The 13,949-nt window shown below is 44.1% G+C and overlaps 1 protein-coding gene across 1 annotated transcript in view; it reads right to left on the bottom strand.

The window, feature by feature from the left end:
* Positions 1-303: 303 nt before the first annotated feature.
* The window catches only part of LOC117442937 (NLR family CARD domain-containing protein 3-like), a 73,155-nt gene continuing 59,509 nt past the window's right edge, over positions 304-13,949 (bottom strand). Inside the window, 7 exon segments of the mRNA XM_034078899.2 lie at positions 304-1,004; positions 1,741-1,882; positions 3,871-3,987; positions 4,853-5,112; positions 8,490-8,707; positions 10,209-10,255; positions 10,916-10,956. Coding sequence (XP_033934790.1) covers positions 649-1,004; positions 1,741-1,882; positions 3,871-3,987; positions 4,853-5,112; positions 8,490-8,707; positions 10,209-10,255; positions 10,916-10,956 — 1,181 coding nt within the window. The 3' untranslated portion in view covers positions 304-648.

Consider the following 13,949-nt stretch of genomic DNA (forward strand, 5'->3'; position numbering starts at 1 on the left):
CTGTTCATATCCTTGCAGAGCTTCATTGAAAGTACTAATACAGCAGTGTAGAACAGTAGCAGTGTTACCTAAGTAAAAGTACAAAAGTATTAGCTTAAAAAAAAAATGTAAAGTACTAAGTAAAAGTACTCACTATGCCAACTGACCTTTTTCACAATTATTGAGATATAACATGACATTATTCTCAACTTGAAGAGTAAGTGCAATAAACCATGTAGCGGCGATCAGAAAAGGCCACTCGTGGAGGTTAGCAGTCAGAGTTCCCAACGCGGGTTGTGGTGAAGGATGAGGTCCACCATGACGTCATTTGTAATGCTTTATTTCTTTCTCCAAGGTTAAAATGTTATTTTACGACTCACGTAGGCCTATCTAAAATCTTGGTTAAAACATAACAGTGTGGCTTCCTCTCTAACCTCTCATCCCAGCTGATCCCCTGTGCCCACATATAAAGCTTAATTACCCGCCGTGCTCCCAGGCGCGCAGATTGGATGATGACGCGTTCACACACACATAGACAAACCCCGTGCACAACCCAAAGCAAATTGGCTCCAACAAACCATAAAGATACAAACTCTTACAAGTCCACTACCAAAAGGTGAGACGGTGCTCCAGGCGGCTGATCTAGATTCCACTCATCTCACGTTTGCTTCAGCTCAAGCCGAGCGCTCCGTAAAGATACGGGTCTATCTCTCGGAGAGCATCGATCAGAACCCTGCTGGCTGCAGCTCCTTTTCTTCGCACCGTGTCCACCAGCTCTCCGGCTTTTTCAAATTGGGGTTTCACTCTGGCTGACGTCATTTCAGAAAAAGTGATCACTTCCCGCTCAAGAAGTTTATCCAGAAGCTGATTCAGAACAGCTGGAGACACTCTGTTAATGAACTGTGTCCGAACTGAGCCACCGAGCCTCTGGTCTGCTGGGACTCTGTCCTCTGCTGGGACTCTGTCCTCTGCTGGGACTCTGTCCTCTGCTGGGACATTTCTCTGGGTAAATTCCCGTCTTGGACCTGGAAGATAACATTACTTTAAAAAAAATACTGTAAAGTTGAAAATAAATGTAAAAACATGTTCACTCTGCAGATAACATGTACTCTGTGAATGACTTCCCCCCCTCAGAGATAAAGAGATATTTATGTTCCTCAACATTCCCAGTGGGGGATTTTTCTTCACTTCAAAGTTATTTTATGTAACATCAAAATGTCTAACGACTACTCCTTTGTTATATATTTTAATGATGGTTACGGGGCATTTCATCTGGTCTCCTGTGACATTGTGTATTCCCTTTAGTCATGCGTCGATGTTGTCTGCCAAAGGTCATAAAATGACTTTGTATCCAGTGTGTAACCACAATGTCCCCATACACTTATTGCATGTTAGCATCAGCCGAACAGCATGCAGGGGGAAACTGTGATTTTTAAACACCAAACTGCTTCATTCAGAGTTTTTACCGGCCTATATACGAGGAGAGGAGGAGACATTAAAAACATCCTGAACCAGGAACACTGAAGGTATTCTAACCGGGAGGAGCTGAAGACTGCAACTCCACGCTGCTTCAGAACCACCACCAGCAGCTTTTACTATTGCTTGCATACAGAGACTTCTAGTAGCAGAAGATGTAATTGTGTGTTTGCAGTAGTAATGATGCGCTGCAAACCGCATGGAGCATTAATAGAGATCGACATGAGATGGAAGATTAAAGCTAAACTTTCTATTGTATATCCAGCCTATCACTGGAGTCTGTACCTTCCAGTGACACGTGCCGTTTCCAGACTTCATTTCCATCCTGGTCCTGGACCTTCAAATCCACTCTCTCTGTTCTCGTCGTCAGGAAAACTTCAAATGTCGGATCGTAATCTGGTCCGAACATTGATTCAAATTTTTCATGCTGGAAACCAGAAGCAGAAGTTAAAGTGTTTCTTTCCTGATGGTGAATCCACATGCAGCGAAACCTGTGTTAACGACCATTGTGTTTCTTTAGAGCAGTGTTTCTCAAAGTGGGGGGCGCAGAGGCATGACACCCCCTGTCATGCCTCTGCGCCCCCCACTTTGAGAAACACTGCTCTAAAGAGAGACCAGGAGGAAATACAGTACAGTACAAGTACGTCTGGGTCTCTGTGTTCCATTCAAGCGGCCGGGTCTCAAACGTTTGGTCACCATTAATGTAAACAATTATTTCCGAGGCACACGTTTATATGATCATTATAGTTAAACAAAAACAAGAGAATAAATGAAAAACAGGTATGAAATACTATATGACAGTAAAACAAGAATACAGTTTGAAAGGGGAGTGATGAAAATATCCATAAAGAAATAGTAAATCTGTTTACAGTTCTGTTTCATCTGGTGTTGAGAGAGGTATCCATAGATCTCTCATGTTGCTCTCTAAGTGCACCAGATTGATGCTTTAACTTCAACATTTAGAAATAAATCTTCCTGGGGGAGCATGCCCACGGACCCCTCTAGGTGAGGTCCACTCCCCACCTATAACAATAGCACTTGACCCCTGCTTACACCTATATGCCGTGAGCTGATTATCGAGCCTTCATTGCAACAGTTGCAGGAACACTGTGTGTGCGTGGGAAGTGTTGCAGTAGAACATTCCTCTGTAGCGCCCGGTACATTAATGGGAAACCCTAAATGTTTGAGCACCCTCTATGAAACGTCAAGCTACCCCAAAGCACCCCCAAAAGAAGTCTCTGGCGCCGCCACTGAGCCTTGCAGCATCTGATATTTAAGAAGTGTGTTACATTTGAAATGGCAGAAAGTCTTGTTGCAATTTCCAGATATTAAAAGAGGTCCCTTGAGTTTCTCTGGTAATTATCAATAGTAGCAGTTAAGTGAATACTGTTCAAACAATACTTGTGTTTGTGTTTTATATTGATTTCTCTGTTTTATCCTTACATAAAGGTGAGGACTAAAATGGCTCTAAACAAGGGCTGTTTAGAGTAAACAGGGTTGTATTGCCCTGTGGGGGAGGTGTAGGCATGCAGGACAGGGTGCTAGGTGGGGGGAAGAGTATCTTCTGCTTAAGATCTCTAGCATGTCATGTTTCAGGGAAGTCTACATATCTTGAATAGTATATGTGTGGGTTTAATTACTTTGTATTCTGTGTAACCAGAAGTTGGAGATATGACAGATGAAATATTTGTGTTATCTTAAATATCCTTTAAGACACATCTGAGGTCTCTGGAATGTGGGGGGGGGTGTGTGTGTGTGTGTGGAGGCTGAGTAAACTCCACCCCTTCCTGTTTCTGTTGGTATGAAAGCCTATTCAGCTTTTTGTTCTGCCTCTCTCTTCTCGCGCCGCCCGGACCGGAAGGTCGTGGCAGCCCGTGAACAAGGGCCAGGAGTAGGCATACTCCTGACATTACGCATATGATATGATATGGCTTTGTATGGTAATGTATTGATTGTATTGTTATATTACCATTAAAATAGATTATTGTTTTAACGGATACTTGTATGTTCTGGACTCCTTCCTGTATGATAACCAGCTTGTTAGGGACGCGCGGAGATTTGGAAAGCGGACCAGTTGTCCCTATAAATCTCTATCAGCCTGCAGCCCCGTTTGAAGAAATGACACTTTTTTGCCAAATATCAGCATTTTCTTTCTTTTCATTTTTTTGCAAAGTGGCAACGTATTATAACTTATTGTTCTAGCAAAGGGATTGCACAATTGTATTATGTATTTATTTTTATGACCAAACAGAATTATGGAGCATTATTATCACTGTTGTAGCAAAGGAATGCTCACGTTCATATTGATGTATTTTAATAAATGTTAACTTCGCCCATTACGTGACTATTTGTGTTGGGGGGGGGTGACAGAAACAGTTTGAGAACCACTGCTTCAGAGGAGCATCAGTGACTCACCTCGGGCTGAATGAGGAAGCCCTCAGGTTCACAGTGCACACTGTAACTGTGATCAATGTCCAGCTCACAGCGGGAGGACGTCTTGATGAGCACAGCACTTCCTTGTTGGACAGCAACCTTCAGGAGCAGGACATTTTGATCACTTTAGTTCGTGCTCTCACAGTCAGGGAACATTCATTTAAAGATCACATCAAAACACAACAAATGGTGCCGGACCTGCTCTGCAGAGTGACGAGATTTACAATCGATTAGAAACATAATAAAAAGGCTTTATGGCTCCTCTCTGTATCGGGACATTTAAAATAGTTATTTTAATTCTTTGAAACAAGCTATTGAGGAATACCGTTATTTTTAACAGGGATGTGGAATATAGAATACTTCTCACATAAGTCTTTGAAGTCTTTTCTGTTAATAGCATTTATGCAACACAAAAGACTGCTGCCCGAGCGTCAGCACACGGTGAGTAAGGATGAGATCACGTGACCTCAGGAAGCCTTTCAGTTTCGCGCTGTGTTTACCGTAATGCCGTAAGTATCACAAAGGACACAGGCAGACGAACCATCTGAAGATTCTGTTCAGATAGATCTTACGGCCCGTCCACCCGGCGGCGTGCGTTGAAGCGCCAACGCTTCTGCCCATTCACTTTTAATGGGGTGACGTCACGCTTTGCCGAACTGCATTGTGGTTCCGTCGCTTCGCTTTCCTCGCTTCAAAAGTAGAGCAATGTTCTACTTTTGAAGCTTCGACGGAAGCGTCAGCCAATCAAATCATATGCCAGTACAAGATCTAGCCAATCAAACCGCGTGCTTGTGTGTCCGGGGCGGGAGATTCATGTGATTGGTTGTTGGTCGAGTTTCAGACACGCCCACCGGCAAGCTTCAACGCACGCCGCCGTGTGGACGCTGCGTTACTCTCTTTATGGAAACATCTGTGGTTAAAAACAAGTGTTTCGTCAGTGAGCATGAATAGAGGCTGACTTTACCTCCTCCGTGAGGACGTTGTTCTGCAGCAGAAGGACATCCAGGATTTGCTCCTCTCTGACCGGTGGTCGTAGGAACAGCAGAATTTTGCCCTTTATCTGCGGAAGCAGAACCCTTTTAATGCGATCCCAGACCAGGCCAAAGAGAGAGAGGTGAGGCACCTTCACCACCACGTGGGTGGCTGTGACCTCCAGCGGCTCCAAGACGCTCAGGCCTTCATCAGTGACGTGGCCGACAGACAGCAGGCCGTCCAGCAGCAGCGCTGTGGAGCAGAGAGCAGGTCATCTGTTGCTTTGCTGCTGAAACAGCTTCATCTCTGCATAATCAATGTCTTGAGTTCAAAGGTCAAATACTGTTTTTGTCCAAGCATGTACCAGTTTATATCCTTCACATGTTATTTGTAACGTTTTATTGTTGTCCCCGCTGTGATCTGTCTGGATGTGAGCATTAACTCCATGGACTTTATTTTTTCTAAAAACAATATCGCCAGATAGTTTGTAATCTGATGCCAGAAAAGCTTGATTGTGTCCTTTTCCATTATCTCTGTTTCCAGAGTTTAGCCAGACTGACAGTGTGAAGGAAACAGCAGGTGCAGTAGGAAAGAAGAATAACACAAACCTTTAGCTTAGCATCAGTGGCCTATCAGTGCCGATTTGAACAGCTTCCTGTTTCAGTGTCAGGTGCACAGTAACAAGCGACAGGCACTGTGTTGCTTAGAATAACTTTCCCTCAAACTTCACAACAGAAACACAAGTTTAGTCTTGAGTTAGCAGCTGACCACACTCTGAACTGAACAATCAAAATCACTTACATCTTAACATTACTCTGTAACTAACTCTGTATTTAGAGCTGCATTGCACCGATACATTTCTTTGATTGAAGTGAAACCTTCGGTGTCTGAATTATACTGCTGTTATCCTTGTTAAACTAGTTTTAATAAAGAAAGAAGACCAACAATATCATCAAAACTCTTGAACGGTATTGGCAGAGGCGCGGGAAGGTCGTTGAGTGGGGGTGCTGAGGTGCTGGACTCCAGTGAACACTATTACGGGCACGATAGAGCACGCACAAAAGCACTCCCCACACGCAAACACACAGTACACCCGCGCCTGTTACAATGAAGGCTCGATCATCAGCTCACGGCATATAGGCAGGGTGTAGGAGCCAAAACGTTCATTTATTATTTGTATTATTTAATCATTTATTGTATGTAATGGAGTATAATTGATTAGTGTCAGGTGATCGTGATCCGCAGCCACGGCTGGGCGGAGCGGCTGATTGGTGCTGTGATTGCCTCAGCTGGTTAAAAGAGTCCTGCTGATGATACTCTGTGTTCTAGTTTGGTTGTGAAGCCACACGGTTTTTTGACCGCTGCATTGCACTGCAGAGAAGGATAACTTGGAAATAAATATACCAAAAGAAACGTGACTCTGAGTGATGTGTGAGCGCGTCGGCCAGGCGCTAAAACCAAAGCACAAAAGGAGCTTAAAGAGCCTGTGACACGGTTTTCCCCCATCATCCAAACCCATCAATTTGAGTACATATTGTCCCCTTGAAAACCGTTACTGAACTGATTTTGGATATTTGTACTTTGATAACCGTTAATCCTTCAATGTTGACAATTTTCTGGATCTTCTCGCGGATTCTTCAAGTCCCGCCAAATGATGGGTGACGTCATTGCGGGCACAGCGCTCCAGCTGCACCGTCCAGGATCCCAGCGTCTGCATGTAAACCTTTATATATACAGCCAGATGTAAACGCACGACGGCGCACACAGCAGCAAGCTCAGACAGCGATGACAGGTTAATGTTGAACGTGTCTGAGAGCTCATATGAGGCTGAAGGATCGGTTTATGTTGTATCTTCTAAGTTTAGGAATGAGGTGCGTCAATATGGGCGATCATACGGTCATGTAGCCAGTGGTGGAATGGGACTACAAATCATCCCGGGACTCTCGACCGGCCCACTTCGGTACCGCTAGTAAATTGTCAACGGGGGGAGTGGGGGATGTCAGGGGCGGCAGGTGCTGTATAGGTGCTGTATATAGTAAATGTCGGACGGTGTGTCGGCGTTGTTCGACAGCGGTGCGGTATGCTAGTGGTAACACGTCAAACATGCTCAATCACATCCGAGTCAGTCTCAGTCCGCAGCGAGAGGGCTTTCTCGACGGCAGGTAACATAGTTACCGCCAACAGATCTGCCCTCACTGCTGACAACGTAGACTAACTCATCTTTCTGAAGAACAACTTGAAAATAGAGTAAAGCTTGAGTACCTTTATTTAGGCGTAATGGCCTCACACACTCACAAGTTAATTACACATGTTAGACATTGCTCCTAAAGGTACAGATTGTATTTTGTTTTATATCATTGTATTTATTTTATATGTTGACATCAGGAGATGTTATACAGTTCTGTATTGCCTTTTATTGATTGTGATTGAAACACTTTCTTATTATTTATTTTAATATTTTCAAGACTTCTCTTTAGTTGTTCAGCTTATTGAACCTTTTTGTTTGACATCAGCCATTATAAATAATATGGCCATCTGAGTGTGTGTGTGTGTGTGTGTGTGCGTGTGTGTGTGTGTGTGTGTGTGTGTGTGCGTGTGTGTGTGTGTGTGTTACTGTGTGTGGTTTGTTTTTAACTGTAATACAGTTAATGATTCCAAATGTTAGAGTTCCTTATTTTCATACCAAAACTTGCACTACTGTTAAAAATAAATAACAGCAACAAAAATTATGCATTTGGGACTTTTTTTAACTTTTCCTTGTTCCTTGTACCGAACCGTGACTTCTGTGCACCGTTACACCCCTAGTGAGCAGATGTTCTTTTCTTTATGGATATTTTACAAATCACTCCCCTTTCAAACTGTATTCTTGTTTTACTGCCATATAGTATTTCATAACTGCTTTTCCTTTATTCTCTTATTGTTTTATAACTATAAGATCATATGAAGGTGTGCCGCGGAAATAATCTTTTGAATAATTTGTGACAAAACCGTTTGAGACCCACTGAGATAACTTAGACTAAAGTGAACTATCTAAACACTCAGAGAGTCCTTTAGCTCACTGAGCCTCTCCGTCTGAGAGGAGAGCTCTCCTCCACCTGCGTCACACACACACACACACACACACACACACACACACACACACACACACACACACACACACACACACACACACACACACACACACACACACACACACACACACACACACACACACACACACACACACACACACACACACCACACACACACACACACACACACACACACACACACACCACACACACTACCACACACACACACACACACACACACACACACACACACACACACACACACGTCTGGTGTCTTGCCTCTGTTGCATTCACTGAACACTGGAAATTACAGTCCTGCCGTCCGGGCTACAGAATTGTAGCCAACAATGTGGAATTTATTGGCTACATATTACACAGATTATGCACAGCGGGAGCAGCAATAACCGTCAAATAATAGACAGGGGAGCTCCGCACCCCCTGCCCGCCACTAGGGGGTGCTGCAGCGCCCTCAGCACCCCCCTTCCCGCGCCCATGGGTAGTGGATAGAATAAGGTGCTCCTCATTATCTAAGTGTATTTGTTAACACTATGTCTTTACCGTCCTCTGTCTCGCTGTGTGGCAGGTGGAGCTGGACGACGGCAGCTTCAACAGAACTCTCCACGTTGAACAGCGGCCCTGCTGCCTGCTTGCCAGCTGATTGGAGGAGGCTCTCCCCCCAAGGGACCGCCTTGTACAGAAGCTCCGCCTCCTGAACCATGACGAACACCAGGCCAGTCGAAGCACACTGGAACTCACCTGGACCAGGACACCTGAACCTGTAGACACGCAGGGGACAGGTTACTACAACAAGTCTTCACTGGCCTGTTGGTCTACAGATGTGTTTAGGTGTTCATGTGCAGCGCAGGGAAACGGGCCGTGTTGTAAGGACTGATAACAACCAGGGGACCAGTCCACTCCCTTTTGAGAAATCTTCAGACATTTAGATTTGTTTCAATTAAGGGCCTTTTTTGATGGAATTGCATCTGTCAGTTGGTTTGTGTCCCAAAGCAACATTAAAGACAAACGCCATGAACCTGAAGGCTTGCAGCCAATTGGAGTATTGGACCTACCTAGCTCTGGAAGCACCCGCTCCCAGTGTTTCATCACAATAAACACTCTGTGCAACGTACTACCGCTGTTGTTAGACAAACTAGCAGGAATGTTATCATCTGTTTGTGCTACTATATACTATTATGATATCGTTTCTTCACTTTGAGCGCCAACCGGAAGATTCTTGCTCTCACAGTGTGTATGAATGAGCTTCTCACCGCAGCCATATAGCGAGGGTGGAAGACACACACACACTCACACTCACACTCACCGGCAGCAACATCCGTTGTCGACCCGGTTAATCGGCTCCAACAAAGGGGCCTCTTGGTTTTTGTTATGTTTGTTTCTGTCTGACTGACATGGCCAAAACAAGCTTTTCATCCGATTTCTACAGTGACGTCACCGGCGCTTTATGAAAAGTTCATTATCTTTAACTTAGGGCTGCCACACAAAAACAAACCACAGCCCCATGTGTCGCATGCTCTCATGGGAATGAATTGAAGAAAGAGCCTGGTGCGGACCAGGCCCTTTCGTATCGGTTAGCCTGACACCAAACTAAATCGCCAGAAGGACCGCGGTTAATTTATTACATAGAAAAATAATAATCCTGCTGCACACCAATGACAACAATAATTGGAAACTGACACATTGTAGCCTGGTATACCTGTTTTGTTTTGAGATATGTTTGCTTGGTACGATGGCACTGTTGGATAGATTTCCCCAAACACTGAGCGTCACAGAGTTGATCCACGGTGAAAATCAATCCAAACAAAAGATTAGGGATTAGATCTGTGTCCATGACCCGAGCATTTCATATTGCTGTTCGTCCTGTCACTGCAACCTCTCCCACGCATCACTCTACTATCTTAAATGAACAAATAACCTTCCGCTACCTACTGGCATGGAAGAGTATTTCATTACCTAGCCAGCCGCTATATTGCAGGCACAGATGCTTAAAATAGGCAATTAAATCGTTATGCACCGGTTAAGTGTCTTTGGAAGATTACCCACGGACCACCTGACGATCGCACACTAGTGGCACAGTGGTTGAAAATCACATATCTTAGCTCTAAAAAGAACTCACCTGTACTGGTGACAGCATTAGCCTCAGAACAGGTGTTATTGAGTGAGAGTCAGAGTGTGTGCACAAGAGTTTCTGACGGGGGATTCCCAGCAGGTCGGGGGGGGGGGGGAAAGGTCACGGTTAGGAACAGATTATAGGATTACCTGTATGAAGATTCAGATGTGCGTTCAGGTGAGAAGGAAACTGGAGCCTGGAGTTATGATAGACACAAAGTTAGTTATTTTAATAGAAATCAAGTTCAAATGAACATAAACTACAATTCCAGAGCATAACATCGGAAAACCAAATCAAAATTAGTCAAAAAGATCCTCCCCCTCTCGGTTCATTGTTGATTTCAAACAGGTTATTAAAAGATAAGATAATAAAGATAAGAAGTACTTTATTGATCCCAATTTGGGAAATGTTGTGTTTGCAGCAGCATAAAAGACATGGCATTGTACAATAACAATTGGAAGACTAGAAATAAACAAGAAAGTAGAAAATAAAACGGAGACTAAGATTTGTCTGGATCCCAATGAACAGCTATGACATTTTATTCAGTGGTGAAACCTTTGCACTCTACAACTGCTCCTCCCATCTTTTGGTCACTAACGGGTTAACACGTGAGATAGCGCTGAGCAAGCCCACCAGCCAATCACAGCACTTTGTGGCAGGACAGCAGATGAGTACATAATGGTAGGCCTACATAATTAAATATATTTCTTAATTTTCCAAAATGTACTGTTGTCTAGTCTATATTTATGAATAGCTCGCATCTTTCTCTGGATCCCGGAAAAATAATGAGCAATAATTCCATTTGATTCAGTGATGAAACAATAATAAATAAACTTCACTCTGTATAACTGCTCACCTTTCTGTCGGTCTGCACTTCCTGTTCCACATCAGAGTCACCTGAGAGAAGAAGTGACAGAGAAAAATAATAATAAAACTTAAAGAAAGGGACAGAGAAAAATAATAATAAAACTTAAAGAAAGGGACAGAGAAAAATAATAATAAAACGTAAAGAAAGGGAAACATTAAACAACTAAATGAAAATGGAATTAGGATGTAAGACGTGTTTCTCCGCTGCTCCTGAGTATGTGACTTAATTTCATAAATCCTGCTCAACTTTGGTTGTTGAAATGAAATAGAACATAAACTACGGATTCGTCGTATGTGACTTTTGTTAACCAAAACAACTGAAATGTCTTCTGCCAAATATCCGGAGGACAGAGAGGAGGCCGCAGCAAAACCTCGCGTTTGCCTGACCCGGCTAACGCTACTCGAGAGGTGGCTCAAGCTACTGCACTCGACGCTGAACTTTTACAAATTATGATGGAGTCCCTGAAAGCCGAAGTTTTTGGAAAAAATTGACTCTTTGTCTTCGAGCCTATGCTCCGAGATTACCTCTGTCCGAAAAGAACTAAAAGAGTCAATAGGACCATTACAAGCTAAAGTCGAGCAACACGGGCAAACTGTGCTTGAGCTTGAACGAGCTGCTACGGACCATAGCGGCCGGATAACGGAGCTGGAAGCTACAGTTAGCAGGCTAACGGCTCAGGCTAAACATGCTGATGATCGGTGCGAGGACCTGGAGGGGAGATCCAGAAGGAATAATATTCGGCTGGTGGGCATATCGGAGGGAATGGAGGGACCTCGTCCTACTGAGTTTATCGCCAAACTACTTGAGGAAATACTTCGCCTGGATGAAAAGCCCCAGCTAGATCGAGCCCATCGAACACTGCGGGACAGGCCCAGAGAGGGAGATGCACCCGACCATTCGTCGTAAGAGTTCATTACTTTCACACTCGCAATGAGATCCGAGGTCGGGCCGGGGAACTGTCTCCCCTCCTCTGTCAGGCTAAGAGGATTTCTATCTTTGCTGACTTCACCTCCAGCATCGCTTTTGGAACTGTCAAGCGTCAACTTAATGCCCGCACTCATGTCCGGGCATTAAGTTTGGACTTCTCTACCCAGCGGTGCTCCGAATCACGCTGCAGAGTATGGGGGTTATTCCCTATCTTTATTCAAGAGCGTGGTATTTAAATTTGAGAGCAGACTTTATTGATTTCTTTCCCTCACCCTGTCCTCGCACTCAAATAGTGCCTGCTTGCACTTAGATTTGCTCTGTTTCTGCTCAAACTGTAGCTTGCACTCAGATATATTGCTGCTTCAGATTTCCTGTGTTCCAGCTTAAACCGTCTCCTCGCACTCAGGCTGTTTCTGTGCGCTCGTTAAATATCTGCTCTCAGATTTATTCTGTGCGCGCTCTGAACTTTTGTGCAACAACCCTGTCAAAATCCCTCAACCAATAGGAGGCCAGGTGTCCTTGCGGGTGCGTTCGCTTTACTTATTACAGCGTCCCGTAAGGGCGGTTACTCTTTGGTTTATAAACTCCCGCCCTCCACGGCAAATTTGGCTTTGGGAAAAAGTTTATGACGCCTCAGGCCTCCGTTAGAACTAATAACAATCAATCGGAATATTTCCCTCTTCATAGGTCCACCAGACAGGGTTGCGCTTTGAGTCCTTTGCTTTTCGCCCTCGCGATTGAGCCCCTCGCCATTGCGCTTCGCTCTAACGCCCTGATTACTGGGATAACCCGAAATGGCGCAGAACAGAGGGTCTCTCTTTATGCGGACGACCTTCTTATGTACCTCTCGAACTTGTCTGTTTCCATCCCTGCTACACTTGGACTTGGACTCATTCGGTTTCATATCAGGATATAAACTTAATCTTGGTAAAAGAGAATTATTTCCTCTAAACTCAACCGCACGTAAATGTCCTTTACATAACTTCCCATTTAAAGTATCACTGCAAAGCTTTACATATCTTGGAATACAAGTTACTACCAAATGTAAAAGTCTCTTTAAGACCAATTCTACACCCTGTTTAGAACGTGTGCAAAAAAAGACTTTGAACACTAGTCACTGCTCCCTTTAAATTTGTCCGCGAGGATAAAAAATGAGTGAAAATGAATACACTCCCTAAATCTGTTTCAGTGTATACTGTAAGAAATTAAAATCAATGTTTAATAACGTAATTTAGTTTAAACATACAGTAAGCTTAAAACTGTTTTATTCTGAAAACATTTCCGGTTAACATTGGCTTGTGGCTAACGTTGTTGCTAAAGTTTATTTTGAAAAGCTTTACTGGAAGGAGTCTCCGGATATCAACAGTGACTTTCGGTTTTACGTTAACAACGATTACAGCCGTGAAAATGCATTAAATAAAAAGTCATGAAAGAGTGTATGAGGAGAAAAGGCGTGTGGAGTGATGCAATGAATACACAACGTTTAAATCCTCTGTTTTACGCGATATCGGACATAGTAGAAAGAGGCGGGAGGACCCCCTACGTCACCGGTCGCCATTGAAGAGGAGTCAGGAGTGAGATATATAGATAGGTGCCGAGGCTTTGTGCGCTCTTTTCACCGGAACCACTTGGAGACAACTACTCCTCTGTTTGTTTCATTACCACGCTACTTAATTAAAATAGCCAAATTGAAGCTTTTCAGAGAATACATTTGTCTCTTTATTTTAACTTCTCTCCTGGGACGCGAGAGAACCAACAGAAATCAACAATTGCTGACCCCGACACGTCATTTTGTGGCGACCGGGAGAGAAGCCTGCCAGTTTCTAAGGAGACCCTGCAAACCATCAGATAACACAAAAGGGCCAGAAAAACCAACACACTCTCACACTCTCACTCCCTGAACGTCCAGGAGCGCCGCTTGCTCAGGGTCCCGTGGCGTGCAGTTGGGACGCGCCGAGGCTCCTTCAGCTTCATAAACGGACGCAAAGAGCTTTCAACTGATTGCAATGTATTCCCATCGGCGGCGGTATTTCACGCTCAGGGAAGCACTGCATCCGTCCATGTCGGCAGCAGTTGTGAGCAATGTGAGCGTCCA

This window comes from Pseudochaenichthys georgianus, unplaced genomic scaffold (genome assembly GCF_902827115.2).
Source record: "Pseudochaenichthys georgianus unplaced genomic scaffold, fPseGeo1.2 scaffold_507_arrow_ctg1, whole genome shotgun sequence".
Lineage (NCBI taxonomy): Eukaryota > Metazoa > Chordata > Actinopteri > Perciformes > Channichthyidae > Pseudochaenichthys > Pseudochaenichthys georgianus.